Source organism: Theobroma cacao, chromosome 3 (genome assembly GCF_053813885.1).
Source record: "Theobroma cacao isolate CCN51 chromosome 3, ASM5381388v1, whole genome shotgun sequence".
In the NCBI taxonomy this organism is placed as follows: Eukaryota; Viridiplantae; Streptophyta; class Magnoliopsida; order Malvales; family Malvaceae; genus Theobroma; species Theobroma cacao.
The window spans coordinates 32957327-32977947 of record NC_142641.1 but is presented as its reverse complement, the minus strand read 5'-3'; the positions used below and the strand labels follow the sequence as shown (position 1 = coordinate 32977947).

Genomic DNA, 20621 nt, shown 5'->3' with positions numbered 1-20621 from the left:
AGCGACATTAGGACTGAGTCTAGGGAAAAGCTCCAAAAGTAGCAACCTTCATTCCGGATGAAGTTACTGTGAATGTGGCTATTGCTCCAGAGGGTATCTACCAAAGGAAAAAGCTTGAGCTTGTCAATTCAATATGCAATAGAGGTATTAATTGTATTGAGCTAGAAGCTTCAGAACCCCTACTTGTGTGGGATAATGATAGCAAAGATGGTATGGTTTCTAACCATGGAATGAGTGGTTTTGATGATGCTACGCAGGTCCAACTTATGGTTATGGAACTCTCAACTGTGGAAGCCAAATTAGATTGCAAGAAGATTTGATAAAAGAAATAAGTGAGGCTACCTTATATGTAATGGATGTGCAGATAGTCCTAAATTTGAAGAAAAAGCCTAATGATCAAATTTAGAGTAAAAGAAAAAGAGCATGTCATCGAAACCAAGCTAAGCAAAGGGGTAAGAGAAGATGGATGAAAATGAATACAATGCATGAACCGGTGGTGCAACATGGTCTTGAGGACCAACATCGCCTAATCAAATGAAACTAGTAAGTTGGAACTGTCAAGGACTTGGAAACCCTTGAACAGTTCAGATGCTTCTTAAATATTTAAGGAGGTTTAATCCTAATGTTTTATTTTTTATGGAAATTAGAAAAGCGTAGTGTTGAAATAGAGAATTTCATAGTGAGGTTTGATTTTGATTGTTGTTTAATGGTTGATTCAGTTGGCAAGATTGGAGCGTTAGCGTTATTACGGAACAAGGAAATTTCCTTGATTGTAAAATCATTTTCTCTGCATCATATAGATGCTGAAGTTCTACGTGGGACTTTAGTCTGCCAGCTGATAGAATTTTATGGTTATTTCAATACCTCTAATCGACCTTTTAAGCTAGCATTTACTCAAAACATTAAAAGCACAGACTCTATATCCTGGCTTTGTGTGGGTGATTTCGATAAGATTTTTTATGCTAGTGAAAAGTTTGGTGGAGTAGAAAGAAGTGATGGATAAATGTGAGCCCTCAGAGATGTTTATGATACTTGTGATTTACGAGATTTGGGGTATAGGGGATGAAGATTTACCTGGTGGAATAATGGAGATCAACAGGCACACATACGATGTAGATTGGACCAAGTGTTGGCTACCTTCGATTGGTCAAACAAGTTCTGTTGGATAGCGATTTTCATGGAATCTCTTGGGGCCTCGGATCACCTAGTGCTCAAGGCGAATGTTTATTTCTAGAGACAAGTTCAATGGACACGTAGATTCCATTTCAAAGCAACTTAGTTGAGAGATGATCATCGATGAATGGCGTTACCTTGTTACCTCTTGCATGGATTTCCTTAGTAAACTTTCAAATGTTAGATTGTTGTTCAATTCTATTAAACCTAACCCTCTAAAGGATGTGCAACATAGAATAATGGTGAAACAAAAACAATTGCAAGAAGCACACAAGAAAGATGTTACAGTAGCGACATCGGGGAGAAATCGAAAAATTATAGAGGGAATTGCATGAGTTAGCAAAAAAAGGAAGAAATCATGTGGCAACAACATTCTAAAGTAGCATGGCTATAGGAGGGAGATAAGAATTCCAAATTCTTTCATCAAAGGGCCTTAGAGAGAAGCAAGAAAAATATGATTTGGGCTCTGAAGAAGGTAAATGGTGAATTGGTGGATTCAAAAGAGAGCATTCAATTGGAAGTAAATGATTTTTTTTCATCCATTTTCACTACCTCTAACCTTTCATTGGTTGGAGAAGCACTGGCCTACGCCTAACCGTGTGTTTCAGAGGAAAAGAATAACACCTTAACAACAAATATTACATTAGAAGAAGTGCGATTGGCCTTATTTCAGATAGCTCCAAGTCCGGATGCCTGACTTGCTGTGTTCTATCAAAGATTTCGAAAAACTATGGGGCAAGCATCCACTGTTTTGTTGTTGACTTTCTTGAAGGAAAATCAAAATTAGTCGGCATCAATCATACCTTCATAGCTTTGATTCCAAAAGTGATGAACTCGGAGTAAGTAAATCAGTTCCAATCAATAAGCCTTTAATAACTAGCTCTACAGATAGTAACTCTCCTTAACCGGGTGATCAAGGAATTTGCCTATGATTTTTTCAACTGATATTTCAATGTCCATTACAAAATAGGGTCCAAAGTCCTGACTAATAGATTGAAATCTATTTTACCTACTATAATCTTTGAAAACTAAAGTGCATTTGGACCTAGCAGATTGATTTCTAATAATGTTATTGTGGTTTAAAAGGTTGTTCTTTATTTACATAACAAGCAACAAGGAAAGGTGTGTAACTTCACACTTAAACTTGACATGAGTACGTTGGGATGAGCCCTACAGCCAATTGGGATTAGTTGAGGCTTGATTCCAATCATGCAACAATATCATTCATGTTGAATGATTAGAGGTTTTCCTTCATCAATAAGACATTAATTATAATGAGTTATAAGTCTAATTAGATGAAGTCCATGAGATTAATATGCCTTGCAAGGAAATTGTAATGGGTTACAGTTATAAGATTCCTATGCATCAAAGCATAATCTCAAAATGATCCTGGTCAATGTATCATTGAAATTGGACATTAATGATGCTTAGAGACTAGTATATTTTATGTTCTTTACTTTGGAAGTAAGCAATCAATCTCATAGATTGAAGTATACAGATACTTGGAACTAGAATATAGGTGCTTGCCTAAGAGAGCAAGTTCACTGAACACTTCTCATGTGTCAATTGTGTAAATACTCTCTAGACTTGAGATACCAGATTGTCTTATGTGTGGAGTGCTATGCTTTGATTTCATCCTTATAGGTGTTTAACCAAGGATGCCAAAACAAGATGCTTTTGGGTATACTATGAAGCATGTGAAGGCAAATGAGTGGTCAAAATAAGAATCATCACCTCAAGTGTTTTAGAAGACATATCCTATCAGTTTTTGGTTAACATTAGCTTATTGAAGTCTTTGGCCAAGACGACATGGAAATTATCAAAAAGGTTTCATAACTCTCTATAAAGCTAATGCTATAATTGCAGGAACAAATATGAAGGTCAATAAGAGTAGACACTGTACCAAGCTCTTATCATCTCTGGGATATTGTCAGTTAAAATCCTACTACGCAAGTATACATATCAAATAGATAGTATATTAGCAAGCAAGGTATCGATCCTACAGGGAATTGATCTAAAACTTTACTAACTACTAAAATTAGAACAATTCAATCTTATTCAAACAATCAAAATTAATTAATTAACTAAAACTAATTAACTAAAATTAAAACCAACAAGAAAAACCAAAATAATAATAACTTTAGAAAATATCCAATCAATAAACCTAAGATTACAATATCCCTCTCACTTCATCTAAATTTTACCTCTCTTCCTTAACTTATTTCAATGGGTTGAATTACTAACCTATAGTTCTCAATTATTTATAAGGGTCTCCCGACTCGTCCAATAAAAATATCTATTTTAATCAAAACACTATATCCCTATGTGAATTGAAATTAAAACAAACTCATTAAGTTCAGGCTCTAATCTAGCTACATATGGCCTATAGGTATATCCCTATCCTATATGCAAATCAATTAATATGATCATATGCTATCCCAATTTTAGTCTACTCTAAACTCCCTTTCCCAAGTTTGTTTAGGTTCCTAAATCAATTTAATTGGTGGTAAAGCCATTAAAAGCACTAAGAACAAATTGGAATAAACAATTCAAATCTCATTGAAAATAAGTAAGACAGATATTAAAAACTTAGACTACATGTGAGTTCAATTGCAATCCTAGAAAAAGAAATTTAGCTATTCATAATCTTAAAATAAAATAACATTGTATAAAATTCAACCATTGAAAGTATCAAGAACGATAAAAGCTAAGGAATAAAACAAAACAATATTTGTCGTCTTGATCTCCAAGTTTCAGTCTCAACTTCTAGTTTCTTGAATCTCCCAAAGGTTGTCTTCCTTAATGTTGTTAAACATATCCTATTTATACTAATAAACTAAACCTAAAGTTCATAAAGCTGACCTAGGGTTTAATTGGGCTTAAAGGTGTACCAAAAGGCCTAAAAATCAATTATCAATTTTTACAATTTTCCATTCCCGGCACAATATGTCCAGCCATTTTCCGATATGATTTTCTCTATCTTTGAGGCAGAACTGGGCAATGTGATCTTCATAAAAGTTGTACCCATGTCTCTTAGCTTTCCAATGGTTTAAGAATTGCATCATTTGGAATTCTGTAGCTCAAGATATGACCAAAATACTGAAACATATGCATGCAGATTCTGAGTCTTTCAACACCTTACTTTCCAAAATTAAGCCTAATCACTTTTAATCCTAAAAAAATATATAAAAACCAATAAATAATAACTAAAATAAAAGGAATAACATAAAATTAAAATAACTCACTAAAAAGTAACCTAATTATAAAAACAACTAAAAATAATTAAATTATAATTAAAAATTGAGGACTTAGCTAATATTTAATAACAAAATTGAAATAAAATAATTCTATAAAAAAGAATTATCAGATATATGATGAGGGAATAAATTACACTGATAGACTGTACACTGAAAGGTTGTCAAAGAACCCTTTGACTCTCCCAACAATTGGGTGGCCATGATGCATTGCTAGATGTCAATCTTGGTCTATGAAATTGATTATAAATTAATTGATTGAAATTTATATTAATCAATTAAGTCATTAATCAATTCCATTGCCAATATGTTGGGAACCTAATGAGTCACACACAATGATTGCATTTGAATTAAATTGGGAGAGTGACGATTTAAGTTAGACTTAAATCACATGCTAGGTAATTAACTTCTATAAACTTAATTAAAAGAGTTTAATTAAGTTTTTGACATAATTATAAATAGTTATAATTATAAGGCCTTGATTGCAAAATATAAAGGAAATTAATTTTGATTTTAATTTCCAAAGACTTAATTAAAAGAGTTTAATTAAGTAATGGGTCCAATATTATAATGTGTTATAATATTGAGGGCTTAATTGCAAAGTTGAAGTTATCTTAACCTAACTATATAAGTCACCTTTTAACTATTTTTCACATGAGAGTTTTTCACAATTGAAGAAAACGTAGTTTTTGTTAGAAAAAGAAAAACGTTTTTTTTCATTGCCACCACTCCCTTTGTGTGAAAGAGAAAATTGCTTATGATGCAATTTTAAAGAGAGGTTCGACTAAGATTGTGAAAAAGAAGAAAAGGACAATTGTTGTCCTCTTTGCTAGCATAAAGTATAGTTAAAAACTTCCTCCTTTGTTGAAGGTTTAAGTACAATCGTGTGTACTACCATTGGAGGCCAACCACTTGATTGGCTACGGTTTTTCCTCCTTGTGGTGTTCGTGGGATTGCTTCGGAAGGTGCCATTGTTATTACGAAATTACTTGGTAAGGTAACTTTCTAAATAATAATTTATTTTGTATTTTTATGTATTAAATATCACTAAGGTGATTCATGGGTGGAGGCATATTTTTGTTGTTTAGTTATAAAGTTTTAATTTTCTTTCCACTGCGTATTATGAGCATGCCATCCATAGCCAAACCCATCGAGTAGAATGGATGTTTGTTCAGGTTATATATGAGAAGATGGGATTTAATGCTACTTCTTTTGCTATGATTATGCGGTGTATCTCGATTATTAGGTATTCGGTGCTTGTTAATGGCATTGCAGGACATATGATCAAGCCTACCAGAGGATTGAGACAATGTGATCCAATGTCCCCATATCTTTTTGTAATTATTTCTGAAGCTCTTGCATCTTTACTAGCTGCAACAAAGGATAGTCGAAATATCTCTGAACTATAATTGAGTAGGGGAAGACTGAATATTACACCGTTATTCTTCACAGATGCTAGTATGCTCTTTGGGAGGACACAGGTTCAGGAGATGACACATCTTGAAAACTTATTTTCAAAGTTTGAATGTGTGTCAGGGCAGAAAATAAATTTTGAGAAGTCTGCTATTCTCTTTAGTAATAATACAAGTGATTAAGAAAAAAATTCAACTTGTCAGATTCTGAGGGTCTTAAGTGATCAATGGGGAGGTAATTACCTTGGTATGATGCCAATCTGTGGGGGTTCGAAGAAACAAGTTTTCAGTTATGTTAAAGAGAGGATATTGAAAAGAATTTCTAATTGGAAAAATAAGCTATTGTCAATAGCTAGCAGGGAACTGCTTATCAAAGTAGTGGCGCAAGCCACACCTACTTATATAATGAGTTGCTTCAAAGTGCCTGATGGACTATGTTAGGAAATTGATTCGGCAATAGCAAAATTTCTGGTAGGGAGGTTCTGGAACTAATTCAAAGATACATTAGAAGGCATGGCGTTATAGGTGCAAGTCAAAACATTCTGGTGGAATGGGATTTAGGGACATACGCAACTTCAATCAGGTTATGTTGACAAAGCAGGGCTGGCAGTTGCAAATGAGAATTCCTACAATTGCATTGAAGCTTTTAAAAGCAAGGTACTTCCCTTACGAAAGCTTTTTGGATGCCTCAATGGGATCTAACCCAAGCTATTTATGGAGGAGCATTAGAGAGGGCCAAAGTCTTATAAACCAAGGTGCTTCCTGGAGGGTTGGTGATGGGTAAAATATCCGAGTGAAATTGGACAACGGGATACCTTATGACACTCCACGTCTAGTTGTAGATTGTGCAGACATAGTGTCAAACTCCACAAAGGTTAGTGAATTTATTTCATATGACCAAATGACTTGGAACATAGAAAAGGTAAGAGCTTGTTTTCCTTCATACGAACGTTCTTTAATTCTGGCGTTACCAGTGAGCTTACAGTTGCTAGTAGATCGGTTGGTTTGGCAACATAGTAGAGATGGAAACTACATGGTAAGCTGGGATATAAGCTGCTCAGTTTAACATCAAGAACCGATGCGAGCACATCTGGCTACATAGTCCGTGAATGGAAGAAATTATGGTGCCTAACCATTCCTCAAAAAATCCTTCTATTCATATGGAGAATTCTTCATGGTTGTCTCCCAACATAGGCTGCTTTAAATAGAAGAAACATTACAGTTGATGCTTATTGTCCAATGTGTAATGCCGACTTGGAAGCGGATTTTCATATCTTATGTGAATGTTCCTTTGCTAAGGTAGTGTGCTTAGCATCCAAATGGGGTATTCGTGATATTGATCATCGATTTTCATCACCTAAGGAATGGTTTCTCATGTTGCTTCAAAAACTAGATAGAATTACTGTGGAGGAGGTGTGTTGTGTTATGCGAGCCATTTGGAAAGGGCGCAACTCCCTGGTATTCAAAAAGGAAAGCATGAATCTATTGCAGGTAATTCAGTTGGGGCTAGGCATGTGTTTCCAGTTTGCGACCGTGTATATGACAGAGAGACCGCACCAAGAAAATATTGATCTACAGATAGTCGATGTAAGCGACCCAGTGGTACCAAACTCAACTGTGATGCTGATATTTTTCAACGTAATGGGGAAACATTTGCAAGTGCAGGCTTTGTCTTGCGAAATCTTAATGGTGAGTTGGTGCTTGCTGGATGAATGCTGTTGAAATCCTCTAACTCTGTTGCCGTTGCTGAACTGACAGTGTTGCTTTGGGCCTTTATGATGTGCAACAGTGAACAGATGCTGGTATATGAGGTTGAATTGGATTGCTTACAAGTATTAATTGGATCAAGAGCAAAGTCTTTGCAGGAGACATGGAGCATATTGTGGAGGATTGTTGCATGGTTTTAAATCTACTTCACTCACCTACGGTTTCTCACTGTAAAAGAGATGCCACCTATGTTGCACATGAACTTGCTCATTCGGTAAAGACAACTCGGAGCATACCATTTGGAGACAAAGTCATCATTTACCAAAAGTGGCCAAACATGCACTACAATGGGACTGTTTAACATAGTTTGAAACAATGATAAAGGCATGATAAAAGCCTACTCTTTTGCCTTCTCATGGTTTTTATCCTAATGGATTTTTCCATAAATGGGTTTTTAATGAGGCTCTTGTTCATGTAATAAGATAGGTGGAAGAATGTAGCATATTGTTGTTGATTATTGTTGTAATTCTCTTTGTATCTAACTCAGTTATTTGATATGGAATGAAATTTCCTTTTACCAAAAACAAAAAACTTGTTTTATTAGTTTAAAAAGCAAAATGAAATTTGAATAGAAAAATTAATAAAAAAATTGAAGGATTTAATATAAGATACTTAATTTTTTTAGATGATAAAATATATGATTTTACTTCTAAATATGTTGATCATGTTATAATTGATATTTTATTTTAGAGTACAATACCCTTACTCTCTAAGTTTTGATCAAAATTACACGGAGGTCCATTAGTTTTCAAAATAAATACTCTACCTCAAGAGTACAAACACCGTTAATAGAAGTTATGAAAATACTAAAATACCCTTTCTTTTTTGTTAATTTAAAAAATTATCATTATATTTTTCAAAAATTTTAAAAAATAAAAAAAAAAGGAAGCACTAATTAGTGCTCCCCGCACACCAAGAGAGGTGAGGAGGGAAGCACCAGTGTTTCCCTTAGATAAATAATTGTCTTTTTACTCTTACCACGTCAACAAGTTAACTGAAATATTAACGGTTAACTAATGGCTGGACCTACGTAGTCAATGAAAAATATTTTTTTGGGATGAGGTGTCCATTTCGAAAATTAATAGACCTCCGTATAATTTCGATCCAAACTTAAAAGACAAAAGTATTTTACTCTTTACTTTAATTATTTATCCATTTTAAATTAATTACTCTATGATATTTGTTTTTAATCTTTTTCTTTTATTTTATAAAAATTTTTTAAAATAAAAATAAAAAATATAAATATCAACCAAACAAAATCTTAATATTCGCTTAACCCTAAAATGCTTAAATTTTTATTTCTTTTAATTTAATAAGAGAAAACTAATAGTGGTGTAGAACTGTCCAGGATAGAGGGTAAAGGATCGATATTAGACTTTGATGGCATGTGGTTGTCCATCTTTGGTGGAAGCCACAAATGAGTGGGCCATTGCTCATTGTGAAACTACAAGCCACTGCAATATTTTCAATGGTCGGGTAAGGTTATTAATGTTGTTGGCTGAGGTAGGAATTAGAGTGGTTTATTTCGTCAATCAAGTTCTTGAAGAGATATTGCTCATTATTAAACCACAACGACAGGCTAATTACTTATACTTTTATAGAAAGAGAGGAGATAGTAGCGTGGGGTTGCTGTTCTTATTACATTCGAGCAAAAGAATGTCAAACATTGGGCTAATACTTGAGGTTTATGTCCTGCTTTCTGCTTCTTAAAAATTTGCTTGATTATTAAAAATGGAGCACATGTTTTATTGGAGGGGTTGCCCGCTGGTTATGTCAATTGGCTTCATGTCTTTTGGATGAGTTCATTGGTTGGAAACAGTATGCGAGAAATCATAATTATAGAATAAAAGATCCATTACAAAAAAATCTAGCTTTTATTGACCTAATTTTTCATTGAAAAAAGTAAAAAATCTGTTAGAATTGCCTCTTTCCAATGGATTTTTGATAAAAAAAATTTCGTTAAAACATTGATCTTTAAAGGTAAAAGTCTAGTAGATATATAATGCTTGTTGTCAGAAATCTATTGATGAATTATTGATAAAAAATTTGGTCGGAAAAAATTAAAAATGTTCAAAAAGTAAGTTAATTTTTCGGTGATTATAGCATCAAATTCGTTGAAAAATACTAACACTACCTACAGAATTTTTTGTCGATAATGTAGTTATTACTTACGGAATTTCACAGATATTTAGCAATAGAATTTTGTTGGTAATTACACATGGAATTATGTTAAGAATAATCATATTACTTGCAGAATTTCATTCGGAAACTTACATATGAAATTCTATCAATAAAATTAATAAAAATAATAATAAAAAATCTATTCTTTTTCTAAGAAAATTTTGTTGGATAATTTGTCAAAAAATAACAAAATTAGATTCCGTCTATAATCCAATGAAATTTTTTTCAAAAAAAATAATTTGCTGAGATTTTTCAATAAAATTTTGTCCCTCAAAATAAGCAGGATTTTTTTGTAGTGAGAATGATTGCAACAGAACTGAAGTTTAATATACAGACGATTTTTTTTTTCAGCTCTCAAAGATAAAGTGTTTTCGAAAATAACTATTTTTTAATTTTAATTATTTTTAGCCAAAAGAAAAGATTTTTTGACAAAATTACTCTTAATGAAAGCTTCTCATATACAAGCACATATGTTGAAAAAAATATTGTTTTTTTTTAGAAATAAAAAATCAACACCACCACTACTTAAGAACAATGATACAGAGGTGCAAAAGCTAACAACAAAATATTTAAATTATAAAAAAGGAAGATGAAAAAAAACAGAAAAAAGGGAAGTGGAGAAAAAGCTATTTTGGTTTTAGATAAGTCATTTGTTTTTTTTTCTTTTGGTTGGTGGGGTTGTTGTTGTAGGATCCCAAAGCCTTGATAACTGCAGTTCTAAGGATGTACTGATGGTATGCAACTGCTGCAAGAGCTCCAACAAAAGGAGTAACTTAGAAAACTATGAAAAAATATTGTTACACGTCATATTGAAAAAAAAATTGTTGCACGTCATGTTTAAAGTATTTAACTTCAAGAGTTTATGTTCTAGTGAAATACAAAGATACAGATCAAGTTACATGCCTTGTTTAAAAAATAATATTGTTATACACCATATTGAAACAAAAATGTTGTTACATGCCATGTTTAAGGTGTTTAACTATAAGAGTTTATGTTCTAATAAAATACAAAGATAGAAACCAAGTTACATGCCATGTTAAAAAATTTTTGTACACATCATGTAGAAAAAAAAAAGTTATTACACTCTATGTTTAAGGTATTTAACTTCAAGAGTTTATATCCCAGTGAAATACAAAGATAAAAACTAAGTTACACGCCATTTTTAAAAAAAAAATTGTTACACGCCTTGTTTAAGGTATTTGACTCCAACAATTTATGTCCTAGTGAAATACAAGGATAGAAACCAAATTACATGGCATATTGAAAAAAAAAGTTGTTACTATTAGAAAAATTGGAAAATAGAAAAAAATAAAGCAAGTAAAAAATGTTACGAAGTCTGAGGCATGGTATCACTGTTCTTAGGGATAATTTTCACCCCTTTGGAGTATAAAAGTTGATGCAAAAGGATTGTTACTGTTATCCTCCAAGATTCAACAAATCCTTCCTTATAGTTTGCACAAACTACTAAGGGATGGCATTAATAGCAGAAAGAAAGAACCCAACTAGTAAAGAAAGGAAGCATAAAAAATAAGCAGAGAAGACTTAAAAGTATATGAGAGGCTTTGTTGTGTTGTGAGAAAGGTACAGAGGTTGAATTTATAAGCAGGGAATGAAGTGAACGTTGCACCAAATAAGGTGAATGTTGCATCAAATCAAGGAGTTGAGAAAAACTTGGTCAGCATGTATACTTAGTCAGGTATACTTTGTAGCAAAATCAAGAGAGTCATCAGCATGTAGAGTTTGACTTTGATTCAATCAAAGGCTAAGAAAGCTTAAAAAAAGTTTAAAACTACGGTACAAAAATTCACTTGGGTTTGGCCCACGTGCATACTCACGCATAAAAGGGGAATCTGAATTTTCTCAAGGCCTAGCTCAACCTTGTGTGCGCGCAAACCCACTTTTTTTCCTTCTTTGCAACAAGGCTATAGTGGGTTTGCTTATTTAAAGCACTCACACCTTTATGTACCTTCGCAATGTGGAATGTTTGAACCTTATGAAATACACTATTTTTCCAACAATCTCCCACAAATTTCATAAGGTTTTATAGGAAGTTTTTGTTGGGTTAAATTTCATTTGAGTGTAATGCATCGTGACTGGTACTTTTTAAGTTATTAATCAGACGTAGAGAGAATGAAACATAATCATAGAATTTTGATGAAGTTTATAACTTATATGAACCAAAAAGTCTTTATGTGAAATATAGTTTTCATCAATCACATTACACCCTCACAATTTTTGTTGTTCAACACGGTTTTGCACGAATAGGCCATGCACGTGCCTGGTTATTCATAAGTGCTTTAGAGAATTAGCCATAATTCTCATAGGAACGGCCCCAGCTCACACTTATATAGGTGATTCCATCAAGTGTATACTACAATTTAATACAGTCCCATAAGAGATATGGAATTCATTAAGAGTTTAACTCAACCTTTCTTGCATTGCAATTTTGCACTATTCATACACCATAGGAGGGACAATAATTTAACAATGCATTAGTTTATTAACAAATAACTTGTTATTACCCATATGAACCTAATTCATGGGATCTCTAGTCACATAGGTTGGGTTACCATTATTTTTTGACTTCCTCAATTGGCTTAAATCCCATTCCCTTCGATGTAGCATTAATTAATTTTCTTCCCAAGAGTTTAGTCAAAGGATTGACAAAATTCAGCTCTGACTTCACATAATTAATGGATATAATTTGATCTCTAAACAATTGCTTTACTACATCATGTCTCAAATGAATGTGTCTATTTGTATCATTAAAAGTTTTATTCTTTGCAATGGCTATTGCCATTGGCAATCACAATGCATAGACACAAAAGGTGTTGGTTTCATTCCCAATGGAATACTAGTTAAGAGGCTTCTCAACCACTCAGCCTCATTGCCAACCAACTCTAAAGTTACAAATTTTGACTCCATTGTAGATTTACCAATTATTTTTTGTTTAGCTAATTTTCAAGTTATAGTAACCCCACCAAGGGTGAATACATAACTACTTGTGGATTTTGTCTCATTTGAATCTGAGATCTAGTTAGCATCATTGTATCCTTCTAATATAACGAGAAATTCATTATATAAAATACTATAGTTTATGATACCTTTCAAATATTTCATCACTCTGCTCAAGGTAGTCTAATGATCTTGAGTGGGACTTTGTGTATATCTGCTCAGTTTACACACAGCATAAGCTATATCTAGTCAAGTATAATTCATCAAATGCATTAAACTCCCAATAATCTGTACATACTCAGACTGAGCTACACTATCACCTCTATTTTTCTTTAATTAGATATTACTATCATAAAAAGTATTCACAGGTGTGATATCAAAATGACCAAACCAAACTTTTAAAGTAGCCTCTCAACATAATGCTCTTGTGTTAGTATTAAGCCACTATCACATCTTATGACTTTAATACCCAATATAACATTGACTTCTCCCAGATCTTTCATTTCAAATTTAAAAGCCAAGAAACATTTTGTTTTATTGACCACATTAATGCATGTACCAAAAATAAGCATATCATCAACATATAAGCTAATAATCATACATTCATTATCAACAGTTTTTGTGTACACACATTTATCAACTCCAACAGTAGAAAATCCATTACTAGCAAGAACTTGATCAAATTTCTCATGCCATTATTTTGGTGCTTGTTTCAAGCCATATAATGATTTAGTCAAATTATAAACTTTGTTTTCTTGATCAGGAAGAACACATCCCCCGAGTTATGCCATATAAATTTCTTTTCTAAATCACCATTTAAAAAAGCAGTTTTAGCATCCATTGGATGAACAACAAGTTTGTAAATTGAAGCTAAGGCAAACAAAACACGAATAGATGAAATTCTTGTTATTGGAGCAAAAGTATCAAAATAATCAATATTTTGTTTTTGAGTAAACCCCTTTGCAACTAACCTAGCTTTGTATTTATTAATAAAACCATCAAAATTAAATTTTCTTTTAAAAATCCATTTGCAACCAATTGGTTTGGCTCCAGGTGGTAAATCAAGTAATTCCCTAGTTTTATTTTGTAAACTTGAATCAATCTCATTTTTTTAGCTTCTTTCCAAAATGGACTTTTTTTAAAAGATATTACATCAGTATAAGTTAAAGGATCATTATCTACAAGATAAGTATAAAAATCATTACCAAAAGATATTTCTTTCCTTGGTCTCTTACTCCTTCTCAAATCATCATTTTGTATTTCAAAATCATTTTTACTAAAGGGTGAACGAGAAATTGGATCAGTTCTCAATGAAAAAATATGCTCAAAAAATTCAACATTCTTTGTTTCAACAATTATATTATAATCAAGAACATCACTTTTTAATACAAGAAATGTATATGCAACACTATGTTCAACATAACTAATAAACATGCAATCAGATGTCTTAGAACCAATTTTTCTTTTCTTAAAATCAGGAAACATTACTTTAGCAAGACATCACCACACTTTCAAATATTTTAAGTTAGGAGAATAGCCTTTCCATAATTTATTAAGTGTCCTACTAGTTTTCTTATAAGAAATTCTATTTGGAATAGGACATGCAGATTATAAAACTTCACCCCACAAATTTTCATATGCATTAAAACTAACAAGTATTGAGTTCATCATTTCTTTTAAAGTTCAGTTTTTCCTTTTAGCTACACCGTTTGATTCAGAGGAATATGGAGGAGTAATTTCATGAACTTTGCCTTCTTTTTCACAAATATCATTAATCAGTATATATTCACCCCCTTTGTCTGATCTAACTCTTTTTCATCTTTTTATTCAATTGATTTTTGACCTCAGTTTTATATTTAATAAACATGTCAAAAGCTTTATCTTATGGCTAAGTAAATAAATTTTAGTAAATCTAGAATAATCGTCAATAAATGTAACATAGAATTGCTTACCACCTTTAGTCATAGTTTGTTTTAGATCTCCTAAGTTTGTATGAATTAAACTTAATAATTCAGATTCTCTATTTACTGAAATACAAGTTTTCTTAGTTGATTTTGTTTCAGCACATATTTCACACTTATTAAAGCATCCATTTTTAATACTAGAAATTAAACCTAATGATTGCATTTTCTTAATATAGGGAATGCTAACATGTCTTAATCTACCATGCCATGAATCAATAGAGTCAATCATGTAAGCAAAAGAATTGGCATTTTCATTCAGAATATTGGAAATGTTAAGTACAAAGAGTCCCTGATTGCAATAACCCTTACCCACAAATACATTATTTTTTTATCATTATGATCTTGTAAGATTCGAATGACACTTTCACCTCAACCTTGCCCAACAAGGTTATAGACACCAAGTTTACCTTTATATTGGGAACATTGAGAACAACATTAAAAACTAAGGTCTTGCCAAATGTGAGCTTGAAAAGGACTTTCCCTTTGCCAAAAGCTTGAGTAGTTTGAGAATTACCAAGGTATATTAGCCAAAAGCATTTCTGTTTACACAAATATGCTTGCTAGCACCTAAGTCTACCACCCATTCTTTCACACTAGCTGCCATATTGGCTTGTGAAATGACCGTAACAATTACATCATCAGATTCATCTACTTTGACCAAGTTGACAATTGGATTAGCAAGTTTATCATTTCTCTCTACTTTATTTATGTATTGTGTTGCATGATGCCCTAGCTTTCTACAAATAAAACAACTACCCTTCTTTTTAATGGTGGGATGAGGAGCTTTGGGTTTATAGTCAAGTTTGTGAGGGTACCTCTATTGACACTGGGTTGTGCCTTGTACTAAATTGGCTTTAGTTGCAACTTCCCTAACTTTGGAGGCCTTAATCTCCCTCTGAGTTGTGTCTTCAATAATGATGTGCACAATCAAGTCTGCAAGTGACAATTGCCTTTCCTTGTGTTTCAGTTGTTGCTTGTAGCCATTCCAAGATTCTGACATTTTCTCAATTAGCAACCTAGCAACGAACTCTTTTTGCAAGTTGATTTTTTCAGCCTTCAAATCATCCACAAACTTATGGTATTCATTGATCTAACTCTTGATGTCCTTGTCATCTATCATTTTCCAACGATAGAAGTTGCCAATCACGAACTTTTGTTTCCTAACATCTTCAATAGTGTACTTAGCAATCATTGACTCCTATATTTGCTTTGCTTTTTTGTTCAAACTAGATGCATCAAACAGCTCATTAGAAAGTGTGCTAATGATTGTATGCCTACATGCCTTATTTGTGCATCCATGGTTCTATCATTTTGACATCATTTGGCTGGAATCAGTCAACACAATAGCCACCCATGAACATCAAAGATTGAGAAAATTCTTTCTTGCTATCTTTTGAAGTTTCTGCCATCAAAACCTTAATCTTGGAAATATTTGGAAATGGTTTGGCATATGAGACAAAAAACACAAGAGGAATGGTCAAAGAAGTGGGACCCATGGTGGAACCATTAACAATGGGGGTTGTAGTAGGGATAGGGGCAATAGTAGGAACAGTGATGGTAGCATTATCAATGTGGGAATCCATTAACCTTAAAGATTGTTAAAAAAATTTGAGAAATAAAAAAAATAAAATAAAGCAAGTAAAAAATGTTATGAAGTCTGAGGTGTGGTATCACTGTCCTTAAGGATAATTTTCACCCTTTTGGATTATAAAACTCAGTGCACAAGGACTGTAGCGGTTATCCTCCAAGATTTAACAAACATTTCTTTATAGTTTGCACAAACTAGTAAGGGATGGCAAGAATAGCAGAAAAAAAGAACCCAACTAGGAAAGGAAGGAAGCAGAGAAGATGAGAGAGGCTTTAGTGTGTTGTGAGTGAGGTAGGAAGGCTGTATTTATTGACAAGGAATGAAGTAAACGTTGTACCAAATAAGGAAGTTGAAAAAAACTTGGTCAGCATGTAAACTTAGTCAAGTATACGTTGTAGCAAAATCAGGAGAGTCATTAGCATGTAGAGTATGAGTTTGATTCAATCAAAGGGTAAGAAAGATTACCAAAAAAAAATTAAAGCCAAGGTACAAAAATTCACTTAGGCCTAGCCCACGTGTATACTCATGCGTAAGGGAGGAAATCTAAATTTTCTCAAGGCTAGCTCGATCTCGTGTGCACGTGAGCCCATTCCTTTTTCTTATTTGCAACAAGCCATAGTGGGTTTACTTATTTAAAACACTCACACCTTTATGTACTTTAGCAACGTGGGATGTTTGAACCTTTCAAAATACACTGTTTTTTCAACAGATACATGTCGTGTTAAAAAAAAGAAATTATTACACATTATGTTTAAGGTGTTTAACTGCAAGAATTTATATCCTAGTGAAATACAAAGATAGATATCAAGTTACATGTCATATTCAATAGATTTGTTACATGCCAAGTGCATTAGAGTTGTTACATGCAAGCATGGCGTGTAACAACTCTGAGCAGTGCTCTAATTTATATATTACATTTATATAACTTCAACCTATCAACTTTGGAGTCCTGTGAATGTAAATCGATATATCTAAGAATACATTGAAGTCATCTTTGCTCTTTGATTTGTAAATTGATGACTATATGGTGAGAAATAGACAAAAAGTGACGATAGTGGTAAAATTAGAGAGAGCTAGATGGTAGGAAAGAGAGATCAAGAGCACAACAGACAGATACAGAAGAGAGAAATCAATAAAATCATAGAGATTTGAATGGTGAGAGAGAAATCAAGAGCATAGCATACGGATGTTGGAGAGAGAAATCAAGAGGAAAGATTGTGATAAATGGTTTAATTTATCTTAAATAGCTTCAAGGGCATTTTGTCAAGTCATGGCAAAAATTAAATAAAAATAATTAACTTTGTATTAACAATTATTTTTAAAAGGTTTTATGAAATTGACTATTTCTCATAGTTTTCTCTTTTATATATATATATATATATCCACTATTCTTTTTCAAGGAATAAAAGAAACTTCACCAATTCAATTTCCTGATGAAAATGGAAATCGCTTTTCATGCATATCTTTTTGTTTTCTTGGCCAAAACGCAATAGGCTTCACACAACTTTTCGAAATGTTGGTATGTATAAGATTATTATAACAACAAAAGCTGGTTTTCACAATATCTTTTTAGTTGTGTAATATCTTTATCTTCATCAAAAAAGTTCACTTTTTTGATGGTGGATATTGCCTACATATAGATATGTTTAACAAAAGTGTCATCGGGTGGTCCAATACAAAGCTCAAACAAAAAATCATGAAATATTCTAAATGTAAATAAATACTTGTTTAATCTTAAACAAGGAGGAAAATGCGGGTTAGGTTAACTAAACAGCACTCACATAACAAAGCAAAAGGTAAGGGCCACTTGCATCAGACTCTTGCTGAGGCCAAATAACATATATAGAACATGATTTGTGCCAACTGAAAGTAAAAAACGGTAGCTATCAAGCAAAAGTCGCTGAAAAATTAAGTGCTAAAGGGTAAAAGATCGAAGCAAGCAGATCTGTGTAGTGAGCACAGACCATGGCCAGGCAACCACATGTAATGGTTATACCACACGCAGCACAAGGCCATGTAGCTCCTCTCATGAAGTTATCCCTGCAAATTGCAGCTCACGGAGTGAAAGTCACATTTGTTAATACAGAATTCATACATGAAAAAGTTAAGGCTTCCTTACCGGCGAAAGCTGAACAGCAGAGCCTTATAAACCTAGTTTCAATTCCTGATGGGCTGGAACCAGAAGATGATCGACAAGATTTTGTTAAGCTGACAGAAAGCATGTTGAGAGTTATGCCAGGTCATTTGAGAAACTTGATTGAGAACATTAACCGGTCCAATGTTACCGAGCAAATCACTTGGGTTATAGCTGATATGGCGGCTGGGTGGGCACTGGAGGTGGCCAAGAAAATGGGAATCAAGCGAGCCGCGGTACTTCTTTCTTCACCAGCAAGCATGGCCCTGGCGCTGCACGTTCCACGGCTTATTGAAGCTGGAATTATAGATACTGATGGTAAGAATGTGACATGTAAGCCAGAAAAAAGAAATGATTGTTCTGTCTTTATAGTTATACAATTCTAATCTTTCGTGTGTAGAACACACACATTCAGACATAGACTGATTGACACAATCAGTTGCTTAATCTAATGAGCATATAAATTTTTGTAGTAATTGATTTTGATGCCTAACAAAATCGTTGAAAGTAAAAACTGTTCTTGATTCTGATGGAAGAAGCTGAACTTCTTTGTAGGAACTCTTATAAAAAATGAACCAATCACACTCTCAGAGGATATCCCTGCCTGGAATAGCTCTGAGCTCTCATGGAGCTGTTGTGACCCAGTTTTGCAGAAACTTCTATTTGCATATATTTGTACCGCCCTCCGAACTTGCAAATTTGCCGACCAGATTCTTTGCAACACATTTTATGAGCTAGACTCATCAGCCATGAAATTGATTCCCAAAATCATACCCATTGGTCCATTTATAGCATGTAATAATTTTGAAGCATTTTCTGGAAACTTTTGGCCTGAAGACTCTACTTGCTTAAGCTGGCTTGATAAACAAACTCCAGGCTCTGTCATTTATGTTGCATTGGGTAGCACAACAATCTTAAGTCCGCAACAAGTAGACGAGCTAGCACTTGGTCTTGAACTCACTGGCCTTCCATTTTTATGGGTAGTCAGATCCAACCTGACAGACGGATCAACAGTTAAATTCCCAGAAGGTTTCATAAATAGAGTAGCCGGTCGAGGAAAAATTGTCGGATGGGCGCCTCAGGAAAAGGTACTAGCTCACCGCTCTATTGCTTGTTTCCTGAGCCATTGCGGATGGAATTCCACCTTGGAGGGCCTAAGCACAGGGATACCCTTCCTATGTTGGCCTTACTTTGCTGATCAATTCCATAATAGGAGCTACATTTGTGACCTTTGGAAGATTGGTTTAGCATTGGCTAAAGATGAGAATGGAATCATAACAAGGAATGAAATGAGTACAAAGATAAAGATATTGCTCTCTTCGGATGGAATAAAAGCAAATGCATTACACCTGAAGGAAGTTGCTAGAAAGAGTGTCAGTGAACGTGGGTCTTCTTTCAAAAACTTTAAAAGCTTTATTGAACAGATATAGCATTGGAAATGTTTACTGGTTACCTCCTTTTCTGATGGGCTACCATTCCCTCCAAGTGATTTCTGTGGGTAATATCAAGACTTGGAAATGTGGTAATTAATTAAATGTTTGCTTGCCAAAGCCGTGGTATTGGTAGTTTGAAGTGTTAATGGAAGCTGAATATACAGCTACTATGGCTAGACTTACACTCTTACAATTATAGAAGTTTTAGCAGCGGCTATAATCTCGACACAAATTGTCCTGATGAAACTCCCTTTAACACCGATCCTGTTAAATGATTTAAATTACTGACTATAATAGACAAGATATGTAAACCATCTTCATCCCTCCATTAAACTTAACCGTATCCTGCATCAATAACAGCTTGTTTCAGGCTAAAGTAGAAGGACAAGCATTGGCATGTTAAGAGGGTAATGGGATATATATTGCGGCCTTGGGAAATAGCCTGAAAAGTCAACCCAAACGGCAAGGGTAATCTTTATGGAAAAATCAGCAAAAGCCACATTCAAATTCTTAATTAATTCACAGGCAGCAAAACCAAAAATTAAATTGTACGATATAATATTTTAAAGCAGGATGTGCAGTCCGACGTCACTCTCCTTCGATGTCATTGAACAAATTTATATGGTTTTCATTGTCATGATCAGCACTATAATGGACGTCATTTTTTCGAGATGATATGTAATCCTTGTGGTCCTTGCATAATCGGACAAGTGGGTAGTAAGCTGTGACTAAGGGCCACATCTTTTGATGGAATCCCTTT

At 33.6% G+C, this 20621-nt stretch overlaps 1 protein-coding gene and 1 long non-coding RNA gene across 2 annotated transcripts; one reads left to right on the top strand and one right to left on the bottom strand.

Moving 5' to 3' along the window:
• Positions 1-18106: 18106 nt before the first annotated feature.
• On the bottom strand, positions 18107-18553 carry LOC148763729 (uncharacterized). The gene is made up of 2 exons (XR_016025030.1): positions 18414-18553; positions 18107-18334 (listed from the first exon to the last, which is right to left on the bottom strand). It is a non-coding gene; the product is annotated as an uncharacterized LOC148763729 (long non-coding RNA).
• On the top strand, positions 18260-20037 carry LOC18604801 (UDP-glycosyltransferase 83A1-like). Its single transcript, XM_007037462.3, has 2 exons — positions 18260-18746; positions 18984-20037. Exons 1-2 carry the CDS (start codon positions 18260-18262, stop codon positions 19856-19858), a joined length of 1362 nt encoding a protein of 453 aa, XP_007037524.2. The 3' UTR covers positions 19859-20037.
• Positions 20038-20621: the final 584 nt, after the last annotated feature.